This window comes from Sceloporus occidentalis, unplaced genomic scaffold, assembly GCF_023333645.1.
Source record: "Sceloporus occidentalis isolate IW3139 unplaced genomic scaffold, rSceOcc1.0.p SCAF_133, whole genome shotgun sequence".
Classification (NCBI taxonomy): domain Eukaryota; kingdom Metazoa; phylum Chordata; class Lepidosauria; order Squamata; family Phrynosomatidae; genus Sceloporus; species Sceloporus occidentalis.
Genome location: NW_028317113.1, coordinates 266,643 through 294,008, shown reverse-complemented (window position 1 = coordinate 294,008; position 27,366 = coordinate 266,643). Strand labels below are relative to the sequence as shown.

At 41.0% G+C, this 27,366-nt stretch overlaps 1 protein-coding gene across 1 annotated transcript; it reads right to left on the bottom strand.

The window, feature by feature from the left end:
• Positions 1-943: 943 nt before the first annotated feature.
• LOC149281378 (zinc finger MYM-type protein 4-like) lies at positions 944-23,296 on the bottom strand. Its single transcript, XM_089499319.1, has 27 exons — positions 22,861-23,296; positions 17,849-17,910; positions 17,238-17,408; positions 14,814-14,892; positions 14,141-14,402; positions 13,398-13,572; positions 13,017-13,229; positions 12,330-12,480; positions 12,092-12,207; positions 11,350-11,573; positions 11,208-11,292; positions 10,345-10,495; positions 9,980-10,152; positions 8,885-9,035; positions 8,544-8,687; positions 8,058-8,095; positions 7,744-7,888; positions 7,269-7,384; positions 6,182-6,353; positions 5,843-6,022; positions 5,058-5,152; positions 4,138-4,309; positions 3,308-3,459; positions 2,835-2,946; positions 2,373-2,621; positions 2,069-2,198; positions 944-1,148 (listed from the first exon to the last, which is right to left on the bottom strand). The coding sequence occupies exons 1-27, from the start codon at positions 23,294-23,296 to the stop codon at positions 944-946; spliced, it is 4,359 nt and encodes a 1,452-aa protein (XP_089355445.1).
• Between the last annotated feature and the right edge of the window lie 4,070 nt (positions 23,297-27,366).

Genomic DNA, 27,366 nt, shown 5'->3' with positions numbered 1-27,366 from the left:
CTATTGGCTAAATGGTTTAGGATCGAAGTAAACGGCGTGATTGAACCCTTCCCTCGACCACTGAAAGCCAGCACTTGAACATAATAATGGTCTTGTGGCGTAATTAAAATTTGTATTAGTAACAAGAAATGTATCCTATCGCCTGGAATCCTATGTAAGCCAGCTTTTTGGTGACAGTATAAGGAGAGGGACAAGCCTGGTCTAGTGGTAGAATGAACTGTTCTGTATTACAAGCCTCCCAGTTTCTGTCGTGTTAGGTGTCCCGTTTTCAAGTGCAAGGGAAAGTCCACGTGCGAGAAGACCGGCAGGCGAGGAAACCTGTCTCTCGCGACCATCACAAATAGCAGGTAAAGTTATGGCAGAGTGTGTGTTATGATACTGAAACCCTCTAAAAAAGGTCCAAGGGGGGGGGGGGGGGGTGGTTTGCCACATAGTTTATATAGCTTTAGAAATTCCTTGTAGTATTATGGGTGCCTTTATACATACCCCACGGAACACTAGTACAAAAGAGATTATGTCTTAACCCATTAGGCTGCCCATTTGAAAGCAGAGCACATGACCGTTTGGCAACACAATGGGTTAAAAATCAACTCCCTTGAGCTCCAGTTAAAAAGATATTAAAGTTCACATGATGGGTGTAGCACCTTTTCTCCGGTGTTACACTTCCGCATTGTGGAGTCCTATCCTCATCACTGTGCTCAGTTTCCCACAGCTGAGATTGAAGACGTCCGTGTCCCTATTTTACTTGGATCCAGCAGGGAAAATTTTCTATACACAAAAGTATTCAAGAGGAGAAGAAAAAAACCAAAAACTTCAGAGAAGTAGTGGATGGGTTTACAGGGCAAGGATGTTTCATTCACAGTCCAGTGCTTGTCCTGCCTTGCGTAGAGGGTGGGTTGGCTGGAGGCTTAGAGAAGGAGAGATGGGAGGACCTGACATCCTGTTAATCAGATAATTCCACGTCCGAGTCCTCTTTTGCTTTGGTCAGCTCCTCGTGAACTTCTCGCACCATGAGGATGCGGGTCAGCATGCTGTCTAACGTGCCTGGATCAATGGGCATGTTGGAAAACCACATGGGGCTGTTCGGCACACACGAACGCTCTGGTTGCAGGTAGAAGACGTCACTCCGCTGCTTCACGCTTTCAGAACTGCTTGGGGTACAATAAGAAAGAGGTGGCGTGTGAAGCAACAGTAGGGATGAAAACAAGGCTGTACAGTAAAGTTATACATTTAAGTTATATATTATGCATGTGTTGGTTGATAAACAGACTTACAATAACAACTCTTAAAATAATAGGAGCAGGGCAATCATCTACTTCTGTACCACAATGCCTTATGTTAGTTCATTTTATGTATGTTTTATTTTGTTTTGCAAAAAAGAATTTTTTTTTCCCCGCTTTCCTGGAAAGCGACTGGCTAGCAGGTAAAGCAATAGGATATCCCAGCAAGGTCTAGACAAACCCTGCAGGGGATATCCCATCCTCCTGTGACCTTCCAGCTGATATCAGCAATGACGTCCCCTGGAAGGAATAGGGCACTTCTTTATGTAACTGCTTACCGGCACTTGTGCCGGCAGCCATAACAAACTATGGTCAGCAGGGAGCCAGTGATGCCGTCAAAAGAAAGCCTGGTCTCCCATGTTAGTTAGACCTGCAAGAAAGTCAGGACATAATGGTGCGTGTATAGGGACATCATGTGATGTGTTTTTGGGCATACCAGTATGTCCAGAGGGGACTGAAGGTTCAAACATGCTACCTTTACCTTTGGCAAAGCAAGCATATATAATTGCTTTCCTGTTCTGAAGTCATCTTCCTTTTAATAATCAGCAAATTAACACGGACAAGATGGCTTAATGGGGAAAATAATCATGCAGAATTTGAACAGACAACACGAGTACAACAACAGGAAGATGGTGAATTCACTACCCTACAACAAGACTTATGAGGATAGTCTTAAGAAGGACACTGCGCACTTTACACCCCTCAACACAATTTGACTACTATAGCACAAATACACTTTCAATATACACAGAAATCACTCAATCAGAAGCAAAAATTTTACAACTTACCATTTGGACAAGTAAAATTCATAAAGCCTCACTGGGCACCTGAGTGGGTTGTCTGTGTTTTCCGCCATCTCCATTACAAACGGTCCATCCTCGTCTTCCACTCGTTTCCTCTTTCCCATTGCTAGTTTGTCTGCAGCAGGGACCGACAGAAGATGCCAAACAAGCTAAACATTAAAAACTCTTCCAAGGACAAGAGACAAACCCATAAACCGTGGGGAAATTTACAGTACCTTTAAGACTAGCTTATTCCTGAACAAATACAGCAGCACATATAACCCCACAGACAAAAGGTTTTCACGCTTACCGTGCTCCATCTCAGGCTTGTGGTATGGTGGGATGAAACGAAGATAAGTGATCTTTGTATTGTATTTCACTGTCTTTGTGCGCCTCATGACGTAGGCAAAAGAGAGTTGCTGGTGCTCACTCACAGTCTTTAACTGAAAGTATTTGGTGGTAAAGAAGAGGAGGGTATTGAGAAGGACAGTAGGTGAGTAGGCCCCAAGCTGCTTGCATTCCCACAGATGCTCCTCTTCAATCCTTGAAAGCATGTAACCTGTAATTATATATTTGTGGAACAAATTACTTAATCACGCATAACTAACCTTAAATATGTCGCTACAGTGGAACAATGGCCGGTTATTCACAGAGAAGGGCTTCTACCAAAAATAACACGTGGCACATTTCAGCACAATCAGCAGCAAGATTCTATCGGCTGGTATGGTGAGCGCATGAGCTGTACCGCTTCACAATTTCTCATTACACATACCGTTAGCTAATACGGGTGGATGCCAATTCTTTAGTAACTTCGTCAGTTCCACCATGAATCTGGAGTAGGGCTCTGTAAAAAGACTGTCTATCCTTCCATTCTCGAATAGGTACTAGAGAAGATGAAGAAAATAGGAAAGGTAAAACGAATGGCTGACTCATAGGAAACTAGAGCAAGATAATGCGTTCTCTATTTATATGTACAACTAATAGGAGTAGAACAGTTTTCTGCCAGTAGCTTGCCAAGGCACTACAAAGAAGAAACATACAAGTGGTTCATTATATCTTCAAGAGGCTTTGCGTTCACCAACATGCAACTTATAAATCAGACCGATAAGAAAATTAGCCGCAAAAGGGAGCCAATGCCACTTCTTTCAGAAGATGAAAATTATCCATCACAAATGTTTGGAGAATCAGTCTTAAAGACACCAACTAGTGAGGCGATAGATAGATTGTAGCATGTGTGAGGATTACCTGCTGGACGCCAAGGCACAGGTACAAGATGCTGTCCGCATTGTACTTCTCACCATTAGGCCGTCGTACCTCCTGTATGAACTGACACAGACCGTAGCTAAGTTCTGCAAAGGTGCAGGACAAAACGTCTTCCTTCAGCTTCACGGGCCGCACTGTAAAGAAAAAAAAACGTAAGAGGCCCAGATGTGACATCCTTTTTTCTTTTTGAATATGGATTAATAATTAAAAGAAGATAATGTCGTGCATATGGTGGCCTCAAACCCCAGTGATCCTATATCCAGTTCTCATACATTTTAATTCCAGTTTGCATTCTATAGATCTATACGGCTTACATTTCACATCTGGTGCAACCCAGAACACACACGCAAAACATGGTAACCTCATAAACATGTAGGAAGTTAATGTTTAGCGGGTAATACATAAAACCAGATTCATTCTCCAGGAAAAAAATGTGTTTCTCTCACCATGGTACGTCTAGGACCATATCACACAATGTGTGTGCAAAAAAAAAACAAAAAACACCCGCATTTTAAAACCCAAACACCAGTGATTTAGAAAATATATATCTTATGTCACCTCCAGAATTTTCATGAGTTTGGGAAGGGTCTCCCTCCTCCACACACTGCAGCTTGGAGGGGGAGGATATTGGCGCATCTGAGAGTCCTTACAGGGTGAGAAGAAAGGAAGGATGTGGTTAGAGGGAAGGTAGGGCTATGGGCAAATCTCCCCCAAGAGTCTACACTCTTTCCAACGGGCAGAACATTTTTATTTTTTTACTTAAAAGAGAAAACCGTATTTACTACCGAAATTCTATTTGCATTTTTACGTACCCCCAAACTTTACATCTTCTGTTTCTTCTTGTGCATTTTTCCACCTCACCCAGTTCTTCCAGGCATTGACCCCATACATATATTTTAACGTGGAGCCTAGCACAGAGCACCCAGGGTACGATCCCTGCATGAGGTTTCGTGGCTCCACAGCCACTACTGACTTCTTCCGGCCCTAAAAAATTGAAAACGGAAAGAAACTAATGCAAGATACACAAAATTAAGTCAGAAAAGTCTGCCACTTTTTTCTTAACTTAGTTTTGCAGAGGAAATAATCTCTGGCTGCACTAAATTGGCCCGAATATAGGCCGCACTTCTTTTAAAGACTTAAAGTGGGGGTGCTGCCTATAAATCGGGGTTTAGCGCAGGGATGCGCAATTCATATCACCCGATGCCTGGGATATGCAGTTCCAGGCGCTGGGCGGGAGATTTCTTTTTTTCTTTTTCATTTATCCCTGCTGCGGGCAACCACCAGGGTTAGGATCCAGATCCCCCGCAGAGCTGCAGGGGACCTGGATGCTCCTCTCCGGCAGTCGGTGGACTTATATGGTAGAGCACCGGCGTGACATAACCTTCTGGTGCTCCGCCATAGAAGCCCCGGTGAAAGTGCTGGCAACGGAGGTTGTCTACGTGCATCGCACAGATGTCCACCAGCCAACCCAGCTAGACACCAGGGAGTCTGGGGGTGCATTGGTAACTCTGGGGCGTGGCATATGTAGGGGGCAGAGGGACATTATCAGGGGGAATAAAGCATATCATGGCGGGCAGAGTGGTATATCTATGTATTTGTGTAATCGAGCCAATACGGTACATACAGCGTTGGAATGAGACCTTTGCAGCAGTCACATTCTCCTAACCTCTATACAAAACCGACCCAAAGAACATACAATATAGAAGAGCAATAATCTGGGGCATGCACTCACCCTTCTCTTTGGTTGTGGGAAGCCGTCCCTGTGTTTTCGTCTAGCCCGAGAGCGGGCAAAGAGACTGGAGCCCTTGCTTAGTGGATCAAATACTTCTAGAAATGCCAGAAGACAAAAAGTTAAAAGAAAAAAAACAAAACACTGCATTAACTTATATCTTATTTGCAAGTTTTTTTGCTCGTGTACGTGGCAATATAGTAAAATATAAAATATGAGGCATTTGATAAAAAGACCTGGAAACATTCATACATAGCGAATGGAAAAGTAGAGAAGGATAAACTAAGAACCAACAGAGAAATTCATTTTGATCCTAAAACCAATAATTTCCATTATTATTATTTTTTTAAGAGGGATGGTTTAAGCTTTAAGCATGATTTTTGATTCTCTAATGGTAGAAATTTAGGGAATTGACCAACAAAATCCCCAAACTGTATCTGCCGTACTGTCTGTGTATATGTTGTTTCAGCTACAGCATTTACTCGTGTGGGTAATTTGCAGGCCTTTTGTGATTTTTTTAATCAAACCAAAAGTGTTCAAATATAGCAACAATAGTTCATTGCATTGTATTCCTGAGCACGGAGCAGATACATAATGGAGTGCACTTCATTTATTTGTTGTTGCGTTGCATTATATGCTAAACTAGTATTATAGAATAAGGGATGACGCCTCTAAGTGTTACACGCATTTACATACACTGGTCATTTGCAAGACTGGAAGGGTAAGGAACTGGGGCATTCCGGTCTATCACACAAGGATATGGGAGTTTTTCTGAAGCCAAGACATGCCTGTTGGGAAGTCTGCTTCAAGATCCTGCTCTGTCCCCACTCTGGAGAGCTGCCGTAGGTCTGTGTCAGGCTCGGGAATGTTATTAGACCTCATAGTGTAGTGGTTTAATTCATCTTCCCAGCTGTGAGGTGTAGATACAGCTTCAGACTCCAAATCCCCGCTGTATGTGCTTCCTTGGTCTATGATGAAATCCAAAACACTTTGTTAAAGCTCAGATAGAGGAGTAATACAGTGTTAATTATCTTTCAGGTGACAGAACCAGCATGATCATGGTTTGCTCTCACGTTCCATCTCTGACTTTGATGTTGGATTTTTCTTCAAGGTGATTATTCACTAACCTCCATGTGATAGTGTTTTCTCCTTCTCTTCATCCTCTGCAATCATTTCTGCCATCTGAAGTATGTCTGCCTCAAAAGGATCAGATGGGACTTTTTCCTTTAAGTCTGCAATGGCATCGATGATTTTATCAGCATTATCTAGAGTTGTAGGGATCAGCATGGGTACGGGAACCTATAAAAAAAAGCCAAAGAGCAAGTAAAGGTTAGATAGGCTCCAAAAAGCCGAGCAGAAATCTAAGCTGTTTATCATGGATTTCCAGCACACTGGATATCTATACCACAGTACAAAACTGCTGGACATTCAATGAAGCTGGCTCTCTGACCCAAGCTGCTAATTAGAACACAACCTACCTATGATATAGAGTAGCATTAATACAGATAGGTGGTACCTATACAACCCTAGGATTCCAATTGTCTTTCCCCATAACAGTTATATTATTTGCCTAAAACAACAAGCAATATTCCAAAAGTACATATAATTGTGTGATGTCCAGCACTATATCAGTTTACATTTAGACTTATTACTGGTTCATGTATCTTCTCTTCCAAAATTAGATATATTATCTTACCCAGCACACGCTTCCACATAGTGTTCACCATGCTTTCAGCAGGGTGCTTAATCCCCAGATGAAAGCATAGTGAACACTATGTGGAAACGCACGTTGGTTCAGATAATATATATTTACTACTACTTTTTGCAGTCCAGTGATACGAATTAGAGGCAAGGCAGATGAAGTTCCAAGAGCTTTTCCAGTTCATGCTGGAGCATTAAGAGTTAAGAGCTAGACACAGGAGCAGTGAGGAAAGAAATACTGCTATTTAACTAATAGTTTGCCGTTTTCTACTTCTAACAGATAGAGACCGAGTGTGTGAGATGCTTAGGATTTTTAGATGCAGGATTTTACTTAGGCTGTTTCTATTCTGTTGTTACTAGGTTAGATAACCCATATGCATCCTGTTAGTATTTGACTTGGGTTTCTTCCCAACCTATGACAGGTTTGTTGGTACATGGTTTATGTGTATTGTCATAACCCTTCAGCTGATGTAAACATTGGCTAAAGTTACTGTATTACAAAAGGATACTCACAGGAAAAGGCATGCTCAGTGGGACTGGGGCATACTGGGAGTATAGATGCATGGGCACAGGAACAAAGACTGGCACGGGTACCGGAAGCACAAAGATCTGCGGCTGTCCATCACTTTCTGCAGAAACAAAACCAATTACAATGGTCAGAAAACTTTGAAAACAATAGCAACACACACAATCTGATGTGAGACTTTAACTCTCTAGCCCACACAGTCTTCTAGTTTTCTGCCATATATGAGCAGTTATTACATGCTTGGCCTTCTTTCAGATCCAGGTAAGTCTGCCAGATAAATTGCTAAACTCTACCAGCTAAGGTAAGTAAGATCTAACCAATAGTCCCAAGGAGAATTTCCAAAAAGACAAGTGACCCACAATGGGCACAGTCTGCACTCTGCACACCAACCTCAACAGCACCTAGACTGTTCATCTGAGAGAGAACGCTTGCATGGGAAGAACACATTGTAATTAAACGTACCTGTCTGACACTCCTTGTGCTGAGTGTGAGGTTTGCACGAGGTCGCCTTGGTCTGTGTAATAGGTTTGCAGAGCAAGGCTTTGTTCTTGAGGAGCCTTGGAGGTTGAGAAGGAGGGAGTTTGAGGGCATCTGTCTGGGTACTTGCCTGAAATATTTAAGAATAAACATGACAATGTGAATTGCGGTGCAACCTAAAAAGTTGCATAAATTTTTATCCTGCATTTATACACTGGCACGATGTCCACACAGTATTCAAGAGAGCACACTTGGTGGTTCACATCCAAAGGAAGTTCGCTTAAACACTGGTAACTTACATCCCCAATGATTTTTGCCGTCACAGTTGGTACAGCACCTGGAAAGAGGGGCAAAGTGAAAACAGCAGTGAGAAGGAGGGTACGAATAGATTATATTAGCACAACTTTCACGCACATTATAAGATGTTGACAAAATAATCCCCCGATTCACAATCCATAAAATATAATGGTTAAAAAAAAACTTGCTGATAAACCTGTGGGCTAGGTTCCAGTAGCTGACCTAGCTTGAAAGCCTTGGTCAAAAAGATACACCAACACCTCACTGGATTTAACAGCAAGATACACGATACAGTGACATGAACACCATCATCAGTTGACATGCATAAGGTGAACCAAGGAAACTGACATGGCCATTGATATGCATTTTTCATACAAATCATCGATTCTTGAAAGCTCTTTTCAGTCGGCTGATGCCATTAGATATTCACAAGATACTATATATAACCACAATGAGATCTGCATTTGATGTCGGTAATATACTCGTACCCTGCAAGACGTTGGTAGAGTTAGCGGTGGGCTGTGCTGCAGGCGTGCTTGCCAGAGACACTACGTTAGCAATGACTGGAGTTGAATCCTTGGTGCCTGTAGAGACTGTTGATGCTGGTACTGCTGGTACCATGGGGACGTTTGCTGAAACAAAAACACAGCTCCATCATGTTTCCCAAAATATACATCGACACTGATCATTGTACATGATAAAGCCTTAAGTTTTGCCCCCTACTGCACTGGCCTATGTTCCCACTAAAGACCCCATTCATTCAGGAGACTATTAGTTAAGAGAGATGGTGATCCTCAATCAGGACAAGTGCCCACTTTCTTATTTATACCTGTGTTATTGGCTGGGGAAGGCTCGGGTGTGCATTGTTGGTTGCAGAACATCAGGATGCAGAGCAAGTTGCAGAAGTGCTTAACTTCACCTTTCCATTTGAGACACTCGCTCAACTTGCCCTGCCGTTTACAGCCATCACATTTTCCCATCTGACAGAGAGGGGAAGGCGAGAAAAGTAATTATAACCACAACAGTAAGACAGAAAATAGTTCAGCAGTTAATGTCTTTATAAATAAAATGGACACTGAGGGAACTATCGGGAGATGTCCTGTTTCAAATCACTTCACTATAGATGATAAAAAGGCAAACCCTAGCATGTTTCCCCTGTTAAAGCAATGTACTTGCCCTAGCACTGCATTATAGAAAGGCAACAAACCATTATAGCAGGAAAAACTCATGGTCCTCTGTTTTTTAATTATTGCCCTCGCAAGTTTAAAGGTCACCTTTAAGGGCATGAACGTGTTCATTTTCTAAAAGTAAAGATTGTATATGTGGATTTCTTAACGCTTGCAAAGATCAATTTCACTGATCCTCCTACACAGTCAAAAGATCTTCTCTAAAAGGGCCTATCTACATATACTTAAAAGAAATGGTCGCCTAAATTGTATTTCTACCCCTTCTCTGGCTGCCTCTACCAAAGTGTAGGTAGGAAGCATACCTCTCATTCATTGTAAAGGGTGTGCTACGGAGCATATACTGCTTTGAGAAGCAGCAGCTAGGGAAGTAGTTCTTCGAGACAGAAGTATCATTTTCTAACACCCAATATAACTAAAGAATACCTGCACTCATCTGGATAAATTAGAATGTCACTCTAATATGCACCTAGCATGAAAACAGGGCTGGAGTGGATCTTTAAATCATTGTGGGGTGTTAAAAAAAAAATAAATAAATAAAAAAGCTAGGAGTTGGTGCAACAAAATATTTCTGTAAATGGTTCTATGTATATAACTCATGTTCTTCGCCATAAAAATTACAGCCCAAATAAAGTTAAAGTTCCCTATGTCTAGTATGCAAAATGCTGGGTCTGTTCCTTCATTTATTTTAAGCTGGGTCTGTTCCTTCATTGCGCACAATGTGATTGATTACAGCTTACCTGGTAGAACAACACTGTAAACTTGGACATGCACTCCTCCCCACAGAACTCTTCTACTTTCCCTCCAAACTGATTCCGCGCCAGCTTGGGAGACGTCTGAAAGCAGTAGCTGCACATTTTACAATGGGTCCCCCACTTCTTTGACAGGTCGTGCTTGTAAAGTAGTTTGCAACCTAGAGAACAAATCCCCAAACACAATGTAACGTTGTCCACGGGACAAAAACGGCACACAGAGTGAAACGACGGCCTTAAGCTGTTCCTACAGTCTAGGGCAAGACGGACATTTTTAATGATCTGGGGTCTTCTACGATGAAGTGTTTTTAATCTTAAAGAAATTCACCTTTATGAAAACGGCCAAGGCTTACCTTCACTGCAGAACATCTTGTCTACTCCTGAAAAGCGAACAGCCTCCTTTACTACCTTGTCTATCTTGCAGTATTCGCACATTGCCATGAGCATGTTAATTTTCTTGTACTCATCACAGCAGGTTTTCCCACAGAACATGTACATTTTACCCTGAAAACAAGCAGAGGATTTGTTTTTGTTTAGATGGCTGGTTGAGGAATACTAAATAGAAGCTTCAGCAAATGTTCCTTCAAACCTACTGTTAAGTAGTTCACCTAAATACCCATTAGAAGTTTAGCTAATCCAAGACATATAGAAAAGTTTATTGCCCCTCATGTTCGGGTGTGTGCCGACTCCTTGCTTTGCTGTATGTACATTTGATGTATGTGACAGATAAAAAGACACTTGTATGCTTGACACGATGCCCATTTGTCCTGTACATGGTTAATCTAATAAGAAATTGAGAAGCTATGGCTTTTTCGTTGCTCAGTAAATATGTTACAAAAAATATTTTCAAATTACATTCCTAAATGAATGCATCTATAAAAAGAAAATTATATATACACACACACACACACACACACACACACACACACACATTTACAACCACCTCCAGGAGTTATAAAAAAAAAAAAAAATTACGTTATAACCCTTTGATGTACAGACCGTCATTCTACCCTGTAGGCTTCCACAACAAATATTTTTTTACAATAATAAAAATTTTAAAAAAAGCCACATGGTAAAAGGTGAACAATATGAAATAAGGGGGTTCCAACTAGAGGACAGAGATATAAGGGGGAGGGTATTTAGGGAAGTTAAATAAGAGAAATTGAAGAAGAAGAAGTTACCATTTCCAGACACCAGTCATTTTGCATTTTTTTACCTTGAAGTCAAACAGCTCTGGTCTGGTGGCAAACAGCCGAGTGCAGTGTTGGCACCGTAACTTCACCGCAACACGAGAGACAGAGCTCTGTGTTTGCTGCTGTTGTTGTTGCTGCTGCTGCTGCTGCTGTTGTTGTAGCTGCTGCTGCGCCTGGGTTTGGGATTGCGACTGTGCTGCTAGTCTCTGAAGGCCTACGGCTGCTGAATTGTTGATCGATGAAGATGAGGAGGTGGATGTTGCCGAGACTACCGAGGGGACGCTGCTACCAGCTTGTGTTGCTGCCGATGCGGCAACACTCATGATAACTTGGCCCTGGGACAGCGGGACCACCGATGAGTTCAGGGCAGTAGGCTTGTTGAACAGGTTCTGTAAGGTATCAGGAATTTCAATAATTTAGGATACTAACATATAGCACAATAGCAAACTATAGTAAAAACTGATGTTTTTGTATTAGTTTTTTTTTGTTAGTTTGTTTTCTTAAATGACAGCATTCAGCACCCAGTCTAATGAAGCAAACCTCTGTAGTATAACAACAATTGTCTACTTCCAAACTGCAGGTTCCTCTGTTACAGTTACAGCATAAGCTTTCACTGAAGGTGCCAAGCTTGAGGACCTGTTGTGACCAAGTTTAGCTCTGGACTTACAAACATTTGAGTTTAATATGATACTTCCAGTTTTAGTCCACTTACCCAACAGTGGAGTAAAACTAGTTCTGCATAAGCATGAGAAAAACAGGAATAGCACAATTAAAAATTGAGGTTTACTTAAGACAGTACACTTTTCCCAGTGAAATTTGTTTTATTGTCCATTCGAAATTGGTGCATAAGAGAACAAACTTGTCAGGAACACAAAGGTAGAAAAGACAAAATCAGATCAAGTCTTACCTGAAAAGACACTACACAGTTGTAGGTGCAGAAATTTCGAATGCTTCCATCGGACATTGCCAGGTGATACTGGGGCACAGCCACTGTCTTACAGCTGTTACATTGAACTTGTGTGCCTAGAACATTGAAATAAACAAAAGTGTTCGGTCTCACATTCTCATACTTTAGCCCCTTCAGTTTTTTTTACATCACACACTCCATGGCGGACAGGCATCCTGATCGATTTTCATGAACATACCGGAGGACGTGACCATCTGAACCTTGTAGGCAGACAAGCAGTTGGCTGAACAGTACAGCTCTGTACGGCCTGAGCTGTTGGTGTTCTCAATCATCTCGGCTGAGGAGCGCAAGATCTTGCACAAAGCACACGGTGTGATCTTGGCCGATTTCTGTTTTCAATGAAGGAAAATGGAAGACATAAAAACTGAAATGAGACTAAAGTTGACATTCTAGAATTCTTTAACTGGTTTTGAACTACTACAATGAAAACAAGAAGTCCTCTGTTGACATCCCTGGGTAATAAAGGTCATAAGAATTTAAACACTGTACATTTATTATTATTATGGTTTTGATAAGCAAGACCCCCTTTAATTTAGAACTGGTAACTGATATCAGGCGCCTGTAAGACCCTAACAATGTTGGAACCGATCTAGAACATAATCTCCATGGACAAACCCCAACAGCTGGAAGCAACAACCATATGCATCTAACTAACATATATTAATGATTTGATAGACGCTTCTCTTCCTCCCTTTGAGATGTGAAATTACAAGACTCCTATGGTATGAAAAGGTCCACATTACATATTACAGGAAGCAGCGCGTTAACCCATGTCTGGTGAGTCAGGACATAATATCCGAGCAAATGCTAAGTGGCTTCGAAGCACACCTACCGGTGATTTGTTTTGGGGGGTTTATTTATTTACCTGTTTGAAAGCAGTGATGCAAGATGAGCTGCAGAACTTCTTGCACTGGCCATCAATGTTGAGCAGGTGACACTGGCCTGAGCCACTGTAGCAGTAGCCACCACAGTTCTCACAGCAGTTCATGGTTAAGTTATTAGCAGAGCGAAATTTAGAAAAACAGGTATCACTGCAGAGTTTGTGCACCACGTTCTGGTAGTTCACCTCGTGCCGGATCTTCGGGTAAGGGGGACATAATTATAGTAAGTTACATGCACCGTAAAGTGATGAAGACAAAGGAAAGTAGTGGCAGCGAAATGAAGGGACAAGAACAGGAGGAAGGCCAAGGTAGACCAAAAGAAATGAAAAGACAAAACTGGGAAACAGAAGAGGAAATCCACTTACCACTGCATTCTTCAGACACACGCTGCACCTGGTGGAAATACTATTTGTATGGATGGTAACGACAGGTTTCCGCTTGGGCTCGTATGCAGAAAGGCATACCTGGCTACAGAAGTCTTTGCTGCCACTAGGATTGTCAAACTGAGCTGTGATAACATCCTTTGGATCTGAAATGAATCTGAACAAGATACCCCAAAATAGGACAGGTAAGAAACTCAACAAAAATAAGTCACTGTTAAAGACATGTCCGCTCAAGAAGACGGGTTTGTAAAGTGTAAAATAATACAAAAAAAAAAAAAAGAAAGATGATGATTGTTGACCAAAAAGCACACAATATATATATATTTTTTTTAACTAACCAGTGAAAAGTTCTTGCAGGCACAGCCTCTCGCTCGGAATTCCCCATTAATCAACAGTCCATTGCCTCCAAAACCTACAGGAATCTAGTTAAGTACTACAGTGTACGAGATGAATCTGCCCAAGCGGCCACCTGGTAGGGGTCAGGTTTTTATTGCCAGGGAGGAAGAGGCAGAAACGCTTTTCTCTCTTGATGCCTCCAAAGATAACAGAGGATAAAACCCCACTTGGCCTGCATTGACCAGGACTATGAGAGGATGGTACTAAAAGAGCATATGATCTAACAATCTGCGAACTCTCTCACTCTACAACTGTTTATCATTAGTGCATGAAAGGCGAGAAGCAAAAAGCTAATTAACAGTGAGATGTGGAGCGGTCATCATATTTACTTTGTGCAATTTGAGCAGGTCCTCTTTGTGGGCGGCATGGTTCTTGCTGGAGGCACCGTGTAGCCAGTAAGGCAAAGGGTGGAGCAGAAAAGCTGCGTAGACCCTTTCCGTTGGTACGCCGTCTGTCCCTTCTGCAGAGTCTTTTTGCAGCCCGAGCAGGACACCTTTACAGAAGTGGGGGGAACTGCAGGAACCGCCGGGAGAGACTTGGTGGCTCCAGGGGAGCTGACGGGCGCGTGCAAGCCACCGGAGAGCTGTGGAGCTGAAGAAAGGAGATGGATTGTTACGCTAGCAGACGTACGGATATAGCCGAGGTGCTGTCTCTCTTGTTTTAGAAAGTTTAAATTGCACTACTATAGAGACGACTGGAAAAAAGTAGCATTGACCTTATTAACAAGAGGTGACATCCACAAAGCTGAAAAAAGTATTTGGAGATTAGAACTATAATGTCCAAATCCTACACAAATGTCATCTGATCAGTGTGCAAGGGCAGTAATATTAACTTTTTAACAAAGTTAAAAACAATTTACAATCCTAGAATTGACACACTGAGACAAACCAATACATTAAAGAAAGCCCTGCTTGCGAGTATACATATTCAATGTGTTGTGATGTTGAGGTGTGTCTGTGTCGGTATTAGGGTGCATAATGTAGGGGGTTGATTGGTACTCACCCAGGGGGCTGCCACTGACGGAAAACACTGCGCTGATTTTCAGCTCCCCTTCCGAAGATTTTGGCTGCTGGGAATATTCCTGCAACAGAAAAGGGAACCGCATTATACAGCTGTTCCAAGGGCTCGACGTGCAATGCTTCCAATAATAAGAAAAATAAATGAAGCCAACGGCCATTGAAATGTTAAGGAAAGGCTACACTGCAGCTATCCACAGAAACAATTGCTTCCACAACACCTCTAACAGGTAGACAGGACATATATCATATTACTAAGATGTAGTCAATGCTGAATATTCTACATAACAGTTTAAACTGCTTTGGTGGTGTTAGACAGGGGTAGAACTGGGGACTTATTGTCTAACATCGAAAATTTATGTCAGTGAATATAATTTTTTTTAAAGTGACAGAATGAGTTTGCTTTGCTGGTGATTTGGAGGATTAAGCAGTTTGTATGTTGTAAGACAAAACAAAAAAAGACCTATTGTTCGTTCACTTCTACAATAGTTTTAATCTCATTTGAGATGCTGGAGAGGGCATTAACGGGACAGTATAATGCCCCTGACAGCGTCCCCAAAAAGAATGCATGTTAACGTAATTAAATATGCATGCTTTCAAAATTAACCCCTTCAATCCCCTACGGACGTACCGGGACATCCAAAAAAAGCCTCTTAAGAAACCCCTACGGACGTACCAGTACGTCCAGCCCTTCTTGCAGCGTCAGGGACACATCCCTGCCGCTGCACGGGAGATCGGCTTTCTGCTGTCCGATCTGATGTAACAGCTTCCGGCATGAAAGCCGGAAAGCTGTTACATTTCAAACTGCCCGATTGCGCATTCCTGTCCTCCGATGAGGCACAGACACTGCGATCTCTATGCACATCTGTGAGGACCTGCATAGAGATCACAGTGTCATCGGTGCAGGGGGATCGCGGGGAGGGGAGTGAGAAACCATGTCTCTCACCCCCCCCTCCCATCCTGAAATAGAGAAGCAGAAAAATACAAAAACGGTTAGTCATTTAAAAAAATAATTAAAATGATAAATAATAAAAAAAATAATGTGAGCTAAGTGATGTCATTGTGACATCACTGGCATGTTCAGGAGGTCCCTAAGAGAACCTCTAACCATTTTTGTGTAAAAAAAAAAATTATATATAAAAAATACAATTAATAAAATAAAAAAAATAAAAAATCATAAAAAATTAAAAAAACCTTACATCCCATTGTCCTGGCATGGGAAAGTCTGGAAAATCTATATAAATTAGGTATTTCTGAAATCAGGACACCTGAATTGATAAACTTTACCTAATTTTGTGAGGATTCAGAGGGAAAATTAAAAAAAAAATTAGTTTATTTTTCTAATCTTCGCTAGTTTTTACTACATTTCTCATTCTAAATTTTCAGCTAATCATCCAACTATGGTATCAAAAGAAAGCTCTATCTCTCCTTGAAAAAACAATATATAGTTTACACTATTCACAGGAAAGAAGGCAACAATGGCAAAATTGCCCTGGGACATGAGGTACCAAAAACCCCTGGGACTGAAGGGGTTAAACAAGAAAATGGTACTTAGGGATAAGCTGACTTTTTCATCCTCAATGATCCCCACCACCTAAAAGTGGCACTTAAAGTTTCAACGATAAATGGGTGCTGCTAAGAACAGATCCTTATTATTCGAATCCCTTTCCTGTTATGTCACTTCCTACAAAGCACATACTGCATACAAATTGGTGCGGTCATTCTTTAGTTCCTTAGGAATGAGAATTCTCTCTCACTTAACCCCACCCCCAGCTGCATGTACGGAAACCAGGAAGTGTAAACAGGAAGTATACTTCTTCAACCTCATCTATAGTGCTCTCTATAAAATCAATGGGAAGGGAGGCAGTCAAGTCCATGCAGGCTAGCTGTTCGTCATCAGTGGTCGGCTAGCACACATGTGATTGGTTGCCAGCACGCCATCTGATTTATCGAGCATGTGCAGAAAAAGCTTCTTGCTTTCAGCAGAGTCAACAGGGAGAGGAGTTACACGAGAAATAATTCTCATATTTTAACAACAATAACTATAGAATGTCTGTGGGTTTGCATGCGGTAATACACACACAAAGAGGCAGTCCTGTAACAGCACCTCACATCATTTTGGGAGTTCATATTCAGCAACTATGAAGATAGCCAGTGGTGCCGTTTGTCCTTTGCACTAGACGTTCTACATGGAGATGCCCAAGAAGAATTACATTTGAAAGCTAGGGGAAGTGGGGAAGGATTTAGGGCGAGAATTTTTTGGACATTTTTTTCCCCTCTTGCTCTTCCTTTTACTTTACATCTCCATAGACTACTAGAAGTAGTTTTAGTTAACAAAGATTACCATTAACGCAAGAGACTTTGTTCAGACAACCTTATTAGACGATGATGATTTGATGGCCAAGCTTACCTCGGCATTGTCAGGCTCATCCTTAACTTTGTCCGCAAAGCCAGGAGGAGGAACCAAAGGTCTCTCATAATCCTCATCCACCGGCTCCTCCTTTATCCGGACACCTGGGGTGTACGAGTTACTCAGGCTCTCACCCATCGGAGATTTGCTACTGTACGCATAATTGGACTCCTGAAATAATGAATTCAATTTAAAAAAAAAAACAAAAAAAATGAAGAAAAAGAATTGTAACTTTTGGTTAAAGTTATTGCTATTTAACCCCCCCCCCCAAAAAAAAAAACCTTCTCCTTCCAAACCTTACAAGCATAGACTTCCAATAACTACACACATGACGTAGGCTTCAAACTGTCGAGGAGCATACTAACTTTTCAAAAGGTCAGGAAAGTGATAGACCCTGCTGGGTTTTTACGTGACGTTCCTTAGATTCTCAGATAGCGTTGGACAAGTATGCAACGTATGTATGAGATGTAGCTGCCATCTTGTCTATGTCTGTATTACGGTGAAATTGCACACTATATTGTGTGTTGTAGCCAGGATCATCAGGGTCAAAGCGTTCGTACTGGTACAATAAACATACGTAGCATAGGTAACCTGAATACATTTGGTCTTACCCTAAAACTGCTGTCTGGAGTCTGGGCGACCAGCTGTGCCCGCGTGGATTGCTCCATCGGACCTAAACGTAGGCAAGAAAAAAAAAAAAAAAAAGGATACATTTATCAAACATACCTATTACCAACAACATACAAATGTAACGGTTGACGGAACTTGCTTTTAAACATAAGAAGCTATCTAAATTCTGACATTGTATACTTACTTGAATACATTGATACACTGATACACTGTCAACTTTAAAACATCCAAAAGAGGCAGAGAAGGTATATCCTTAGAGATTGAGAAGAAAGTGCTAGCAGCAATGTTTGTAGGGGACAGGGCTTTCTGGCTCACGGGGTTTGTGAAGTTCTTAAATTTTGAGAAGCAAACCAAAATGTAAAAAATGAAAGATCCCTCATTAGATCCCAATCTTGAAGGTGGTACAAAATATCACGACCCTGTTATGTATACTTAATTTTCAACGAAATATGAACCTATGTTCTGTATTGGGTTACAATTTCAATAGGCACGTTTTTATTTAATATACCGTATTTGCTCGATTATAAGACGACCCCCCAAAATCTGAATATTAATTTATGAAAAAAGAAAAAGCCTGAATATAAGACGACCCTATAGGAAAAAAGTTTTACCAGTAAATGTTAATTCATGTAAACTATGTGAACAATTGTTTGTTAATAAAAGCTATGATTGAGAAAAATTGTTTTTATTTCCTTTTTTTTTTTTTTTTTACAACCTGCCCCCCCATTTATGCACATCTGCCCCCTGGCTTGCCACTCTGCCCCAGAATATACCCCCTATATGCCACTGTGCCCCATGATATGCCTTTTAACCCTCTAAATGCCACTGTGGCCCATGATACACCTTTTAACCCTCTATATGCCACTGTGCCCCATGATATGCCTTTTGACCCCCTATGTGCAACTCTGCCTCCAGAATTGCCTTATACCCCTATATGCCACTCTGGCATTTAGGGGGTTAAAAGGCATATTACAGGGCAGAGTGGCATATAGGGAGGTATAAGGCATTTCAGGAGGCAGAGTGGAGAATAGAGGGTTAAAAGGCATTTCACAGAGCACTCTGCCTCCAGAAATGCCTTATGCCCCCCGTTTAACACTCCGAAGAACCGGTAAGTTGCGGGGAAGGCTCCAGGTGCCCTGCATCTGAGTCCCCGGTGCTTAGTCCGGGCAGCGTGTAGAGCTCTACCCGATGCAGCGGAAGTTGTCTACACGAATCAGGTAGAGCTCTACACGCTGCCCGGACTAAGCACCGGGGACTCAGATGCACCGGTAAGTGGGGGGGCATAACACAGGAGGATCGAGGTCCCCTGCATCGCTGCGGGGGATCTGGATCTTAGTCTCATAATCAGACCTATTTGAGGTCTGATTATAAGACGACCCCGATTATAAGACGAGGGGTATTTTTCAGAGCATTTGCTCTGAAAAAAAAACCTCGTCTTATAATCGAGCAAATACGGTATATGTCTGGTTATCCACACACTGCATGTAATTCATCATTTTCTTATGCAGGTTGAGTAAATGGAAGACCTCTAAGTTCTTCCTCATTTTCAGATAATTTCAGCCATTTTTGTAAAAAAATAAATAAATAAAAATCTATTTACATAGCACTGAAGTAAATTACCCAAAATTGGCGCATACAAAAACCAGCATAAAGCCCATACAAATGAGTAAATGCTATACTACATGTCCATATAGCTTATTTTTTATTCTGTGTTTATCAAAGCAAAGTCACGTGGCCACGCATGTTTTAATACAATGTCAGAATATAATTTGCAGCTAAAGAGACACTTCAGCCATGAGGTGCATTATAAGCTGTGCATTATATCATAGCTGTGTGTCTCCTTCAAGCAGCCAGTGGCCAGAAGAATTGGCAGACCACCGAAGAGGACAGCGATGGAATCTACTGGGCTGCAGTTTCTACCATATGCAAGTTTTTTGTCTCTAAAGAAGAATACATATGAAAGTACTCAGAGTTCTTTAACCCATTTTTTTTTTTTTTTTTTACTTTTTTCAGCACTTTCACATTATGTTCCCTTAACCACGAATCTCCGTTTCAAATTTTTGTGAACCCAAACAAATTATATGTGTTTTCAAGGACAGATAGAGCTTTCTTTTGATACTTTTTGAGATGCATAGTCCAACATTTAGTATAAATAATACAAATATATATATTTTTTTAATTAATTCTACTATGTTACTATGATAATGGTCCCCAAACCACTTAAGTTCACCAAATACATTAATGTTAAAAAACAAGAAAAAAAAACATGCACTGGTTTGCTTTAATGGTTCTTTTCCTTTAGGGAAAGTTATAGGGGAAACAAAATGGAAACTTGAAATTTTAAATTGTGTCTTGTGAGGCCTGTCTTATATGGGACGACTGCTCAAAATACCCAAGAAAAAGTATATATTTTTACAAAGACAAGCCAGGGTATTTCCAGGAGCATTTGGACACTTATCATGCAACCAGCTGGTCACCAATCGCTGGCAAATGGAGCCATAAATTTAATTTTTGTTATTTCACCAAACTTTCCATGTTTTGTTTGCATATTACATACAGTATAACTGCAGACGAAAACCACCAAAATGCATTCAGCTGCATCTCTAAATTACGGAAATACCCCACGTGCATAGGTTTTTGTATATTCTTTGAATTTTACAGGGGACACTACATGATACGCTCATTTCACTGAGCAACAGCACAAAGAATAGGGCAATATAGGCACACCGGAAATAAAGGGTTAAATGATAATACACTATACACAGCATAGACAAAGAGAAATATAGGGCTGCAACTAACGATTGTTTTTATAATCGATTAGTTGGCCGATTATTTTTTCGATTAATCGGATAAAAAAATTTCAAATAATTTAATAAAGTAACGTAGGATGTAAGAAACAAACAGCAGAATAAAAAAAACTGATAATGCATTTCTTGTTTTTATTTCCCAAGCTGACCCCCCCCCCCGTTATGCACATTTGAGCCCAGACATACCACACTGCCCTCCCAGATATACCACACTGCCCTCCCAGAAATGCCACACTGCCCTCCCCACATATGTCTTATTTAGCCTATATGCCTTATACCCCCAAATATGTCACTCCATCCTCCCAAGGTATACCCCCCTATGCCATAGTGCACTCATAGATTTGCAGACTGGTTCACAGACAATACTTTTATAAATAAGTACTGGGTTAATCTTCACTGCCCCCAGGATGTAGATTCCCTTCAGTTTGCCCCCCTTTAGCTCTAACTGCACCTTAAGTTAACTTTATTTAATAACAACTGCCCCTAAATTAACCCTAAACACCCCATCAACCACCATTAACCCTAAACACCCCACTAACTATAACTGCCCCTAAATTAACCCTAAACCCCCGCACTAACTATAACTGCCCCTAAATTAACCCTAAACACCCAACTAACACCCCATTAACTGTAACTGCCCCTAACTTTCAGCAGCCCAAATATAAATTTTATACTCACCAGTGAGTTCTTGAGCCATGTCGACGGTATATGAAATGGGCGGGGCCAACCGGCAATTTGGTCCCGCCCCTTTCTTTCTCCCTGTCCCTACCTGCAGTCACTGCCGATTGGCCCCACCCCCTTCTCACTGTCCCTCCTTGCAGCCAATCGGCAGTGACTGCAGGGAGGGACTGGAAAAAGGAAGTGGGCGGGCCAATCGGCAGTGACTGCTGCTGCTGTGAGTCACACTTAAACGGATTATAAAATGAGGGATATTTTTCAGAGCATTTGCTCTGAAAAAACCCTCATTTTATAATCGATAAAAATCGATTCAACTAATCGATAATGAAATTCGTTGGCAGCGATTTTCATTATCGATTAGTTGTTGCAGCCCTAGAGAAATACATTACTACAACTATGCCAGCCTTTTGCTTTTCTTGTGCGCCCGCTTTTGTAGGCCACAACATCACCCTTATTAATAGCTTGAGGATGACGGGAGTTGTAACCCAGATTCATTAGCCAATTTCTACACTACAGAGTGTAGGTTATCTTTTATTATTATGCATCTTATTTGTGATTTATTTTTGATTGGCTGGCTGTGTCATAATGTCTGATCTCCTGCATGATAGCAGGATTCAGACAGTGTTTTCAGTGTCCCAGCCAGCTGATCTAACTATAGACTTTTTAACTTATTTAACTTTTGAGTATCCTGACCAATCTCTGACTAATCAGCACCACTCACAACGGACGAGTAGAGCATCGCGTTCATTGTGAACTTGAGGCGTCCATTCATAAAGGAAGCCTCGCATGATGACTTCCGACGTGAGGGGAGCATGAATGGTGGCTCGGGTTCCCCTGCACTGGGGCCATCATTCACACCTATCCAGCCTGCTGCTGTATTACATTTTTATTTTATTAATTCATTTTTTTAATTATTTTTATTAACTCTACCAAGGCTGCTGTCAGCAGAATACGCAACAGATGAGCATCGAGCATCACGTTCGAAGGAGACCCACTTGACTGCGTTTGAGTTCCGCGAGGACTGCACACCACTACTTGCATTCTTCTTTGTATGTCATATTATGGACAAAATAAAATCAGTAGAACTGTTATAAAAGTATTAACAGTTTACAGTTTATTATTTACTTGTAAGAAAAAAACCCCAAAAAAACAGTACTTGTGTAGCAGTTTGGAGAAAAAAAAATAAAAATGGAATTATGATTTCTCCACAGCTGACTAAATTCCTAGAATTCACAAACAAATCCTAGAACAACTTTTTTTAGGCTGCAAGGCACAAGATGAAGGATAATTAGTATTTGTGTGTATATTATATATATACACATACACATATACACACACACATATATATACACATACAAGTGATTTCCATCCCTCACAACATTACTTGACAAAAGAGGAAGTTTTGTATAAAAAGTTGCACAAATGTCAAATGACCATAGCGATCACTTTTCATACTTTGCACTAGAGGGAAACAAAATAAATACAATTCTATATATTCTATCGCTTACCTTGTTTAGACACCAAACTTCCTTTTAATCTTGATTCTGTGTCTCTGGCGTAATCGTCTTGGAATATCCCTTCCCGTCCAGGCTCCTTGGGCAAGCAAGACTCCTGGATTTCACGCTCTCTGTACAGGCTGAAGTCCTCCCTAATTGCTTTCAGCATGGAGTCCTTGCTCAGTTCCCTGTCGAGGTCTACGTTGGATTCAATATGCACTCTCTCCTCTCCCATACTCCCCTGGGAGCAAAGCGTCGAGGAAGTGGTGCCCTTTAAAAAGTAATTCTGCTCGTCCTCATTCCCAAAGAAAGGAACTGCTGCCAACACCTCAGAGTTCATAAAATAGTTTTCATCCAGGAGAGATTCGTCTGGTATTTTTGGATTCTGCTGCTTGTCTAGGTGCCCTCTGATCATAGGTCTTGTACCATAACCATGGTCAGCATTCATTCTTCCATCTAAAAAGGAGCATTTAAAAAAAACAAAAAACAAAAAAACGTGAGTAATTTTATAATCAAGTATCAAATATCTCAAAAAACTTAATACAAAAAGGAAGTTTAATATATATATATATATATATATATATGGAAATCTTACTATGGGGGGTAACTAGTTCAAGGAAAAATAAAAGGGTGGAAGTTAAATGTTTTTTGGTAAAAGGACAAAAAAAACTGATGTAAGAAGAAGAAAAATCCTAGGTAAAAAAAATAAAAAATTCAAGAATAATATTTTAGTGGAATATACATCTGTTTGTAAGACATCTGGATAGTATGTGCTTACCATGAAATACCATACAATCAATCTTGAGGAAAACCTCTCCGATGCTAAATTTTCATTCGATAAAGGCTTTTAAGTATTGTACGTCACTCAGGAGGTTGTTAATGACAGATGCTCTCAAAATATCACAAAGGTAATCATCTGTTTTCCAGAGTGTGTTGCAAAAAAAGGTACTAGGGCTATCGAGTCACGGAGGATCGGTAATAGGAAAAAGTATTAGGATACCCTGGGACGAGCTCCAATAAAATAGCCACTAGCTCAATAGCCTTTATATCAACATGAGATATCTCATCAATGGGTAGCGGGTCCCTGATTATCTAATTATAAGCTATACCTGGAACTGTAACATCAGTGAACTGTAATACAGCATCACATGATGGAAAATCCAATGGATACAGAGAAAGATGTGAAATGAATACAAATGAAACAGTAAAGTGAAGCAGGGTGAACTTACATAGAGTGTGAGGTCCAAACTATATTTCTTTCAACCTCTACAAAATTCAGTTTACACACACAGAAAATATACACATACACACGTATGTTGACCTGAGGATATATTATGGTGCACGCTTGGAAGAGACTAAGTCGGGAGAAGCATAGTCGCCTAACATAGTCGCACACACCATTTTCAATATTAAATTATTTTTAATGAGGAACGATTAATGGAAAGTATAGAATTTACTTATTATAACTAATGAGTAGTTGTATGTTCTAAACCAAAAGGTCACTGCCCCAAAACATACGATTATGAACCAAGGAACATCATCAGATCACAAATGTTACCACAATACGCCACTCCTGGCACAACTCATAAAACCAGGTATGCCAAACGTTGTGTCTTGGCTATCTGGGGTCTATGGAGGACTATGATTAAAAGGACATTCTGTTTCAATTTAAGACCCGAGCAATCGCTGAAAATACAACTTGACGTAAATTGTCCTACCAAGCCAACATTCGTCCCACTGTGCGTTCCTATACCGGACCATGGATTAAACGGATTTACTGAACTTGGATTCATCCAGGGTAGTAATATTCAATTTAGCGCGAGATCGGACTCAATAAGTGGCGATGCAATGAGCAGAAGGGTGCTTAAAACAATATAAATATTGAGAGTCTTAGTAGTGTATGGATGTACCAACCATGCAGTCGGGGCAGTTGAAATTCTCTGACAATACCAGCAAAATAAGATCACTGCCTGGCTGCCACACGCTCATGTTAAAAGAAGTTAGAAGGAATAAAAAAAAAAAAAAAATAGTAAGTTATCAACGAACGGCTAGTTTACAGCTTTCCAAGGAACACGACAAAGGCTGCCTCGTAAGAGGTCTGGGATACCATTAAAATGGCTGCCCCCAGTAGCTAGGAAATTGTTTGCTAATATAACTCAAGAGGTTCGTCCAACCATTGGAAGATCATCAATGAAAGAGAGAAATTCCTAATTCTGCTAGATTTGTCGCTCGCCAACTACAACTCCAACACGAAATCCAGTAAAAAAGAAACAGGAGTAGAAATGAGAGAGACCTGTGTCTAACCCTCATAGAGCTGCTTGCAGCAAGAATTTGTTTTAAAAATGTGGACAAAGGGAGAAGAGCTGTAAACATGTGAAGGAAATGCATTTGAATAACGTGTACATGTGTTCAAATACCTAGAGCATAACAATTGCATGTGAGCTATAAGGAAATGCATGCACAAGTATTTGATTGTACCACAGCAAACATATCCCACAGTCCACCTCGCTGCTACTAAAACATAAACGAGCATACGGACACCCCTGTACTGTGGCAATACCCCCTTGAACACAATATTGTTAGTATATATATGCTAACGAGCTTGCCCTTTACAAACCGGGACCCCGCCTCCTTTGCCCGTGCAGACACCCGGTATGCCCCTCCTCCCCCCTTCCCGTTCCTTACCCCCCTGCCAACCCAGGTTCTGTGTCCCGCCGCTCCGCCATGTCGGCCCCAGACCCGTCCAACTGCAACACTCCGCAGGGGGGTGAGGAGTGGGCGGGCCTGGATTTAACCATGGTCAAAAGAAAGGGGTACAAAGACGGATCTGGACTGTACCACTAACATAGTGTTTATTATGCTGGGTGGCACGACAAAACTTTAAACGTGTACGTTTTATAATTACGCGCAGAGAAAGTTTGGAACAATTGAGGAAACCTATGCCCTCCACAATAAACCATAAGCAGTATCTAGATACTATCTATTCCCTTCAAACGGTATGGTTTGTTCCACGAAGTAGGATTAATACGCATGCGCAAAATTCCAGGGCGGGAGCAAACCAGCGGCGCAGGCGTCGGAAGGAGGGTTCTACGCATGCGCACGGAGAGCAGACACGCTCAATGAGTACTAATCTCTTAAAGGGCCGTGTACACATTACAATACTACTTCCATTTTGTCTGCTAACCCCTATTCAGGTTGAAGGACTGCAGTATGTAAACGCTCATTGGTCAACAGCATTGAAGCCATCTATATACGGGGTTTGAGAGTTGATTACACAAATAAACAATCCGTTTGGACATCTTTACATCCCATTATGCAGCAACTACATCTGACTGAATTAATTTTTTTTAAGAAAAACGCTTTTGTATGAAGGTAAAACAAAATCATCAAAAAAAGGCAAAATTAAAAGTAAAACAATTATACTCAGTATTTTTAATTTGAAGTGCAGCACGAATGGCATAAAATGGATTTCATTTATTGCTGCAGGGCATTGTACTTGTAATATGGACCTAAAACATTGTGTGCAGAATCCCTTTGCTGTCCTACCTGAATACATCCGCTTCACACACTGGGTGAATGCGCACCTTTATCCTCTATGTGGTATATTTATTATTATGAATATTAGATTTATTGTCAGCAGGGTAGCCAGGAATACGCGCCAAGTGCATTTTTGATACTTGAAGCGGAATAGTAATGTATGCACAGGCGTCCTTTAATTCCTGCTTTCCCAGTGCAAATTACAATTTTGTGAAGCCAGACCTAAGAAAAGAAGGTACAGTACCAGCCTGAGCCGACAGCAGAATTGCCATACACAAAGTTCAGACTATTGCAAATAACGACACAATTTACTACTTTTGTGGCAATAAGTTGCTTGCGGAAGCACGTCCAATGCCATTTGCGATATAAATAATATACAAGCCAATGCCTACAAACCTATCCATCCTTTTGATATTATCAAAGGCCAAGGCACACAAAAACACCTACAGTTCTATGAAAAAGTATCTGCCCCTTCCTGATTTCTTCTATTTTTGCATATTTGTCATACTTTCAGATCATCTAACTTATTTTAATAAAAGACAAAGAAAGCCCAAGTAAACATAAAATGCAGTTTTCAAATGATGATTTCATGTATAGAAGAAAAGCTACCCAAGCCTACCTGGCTCTATGTGAAAAAGTAATTGCCCTCTTAGTTACTAAATCAACCAATTAACCAAAGTTTATTGATAATTGGGTTCAATTTCACTAGATGCAACCCAGCAATGATCACTGCCAGTCCCTTTAAATCAGTCTAGAAAGGGTGACAGAGCCATTCCTTGGACCTTCCCAGGAGTCACCGGCATACCAAAATCAACAACTCATCCCAGGAGGTCAAAAAAGTACCCAGACTAACATGTAAAGAACTGCAGGCCTCACTTGCCTCAGTTAATGTCAGTGTTTATGATTCCACAATAAGAAAAAGACTGTTCCCAAATGGCATCCACTTGCTGACCAAAAAGACCACAAGGGTTTGTCCCATAC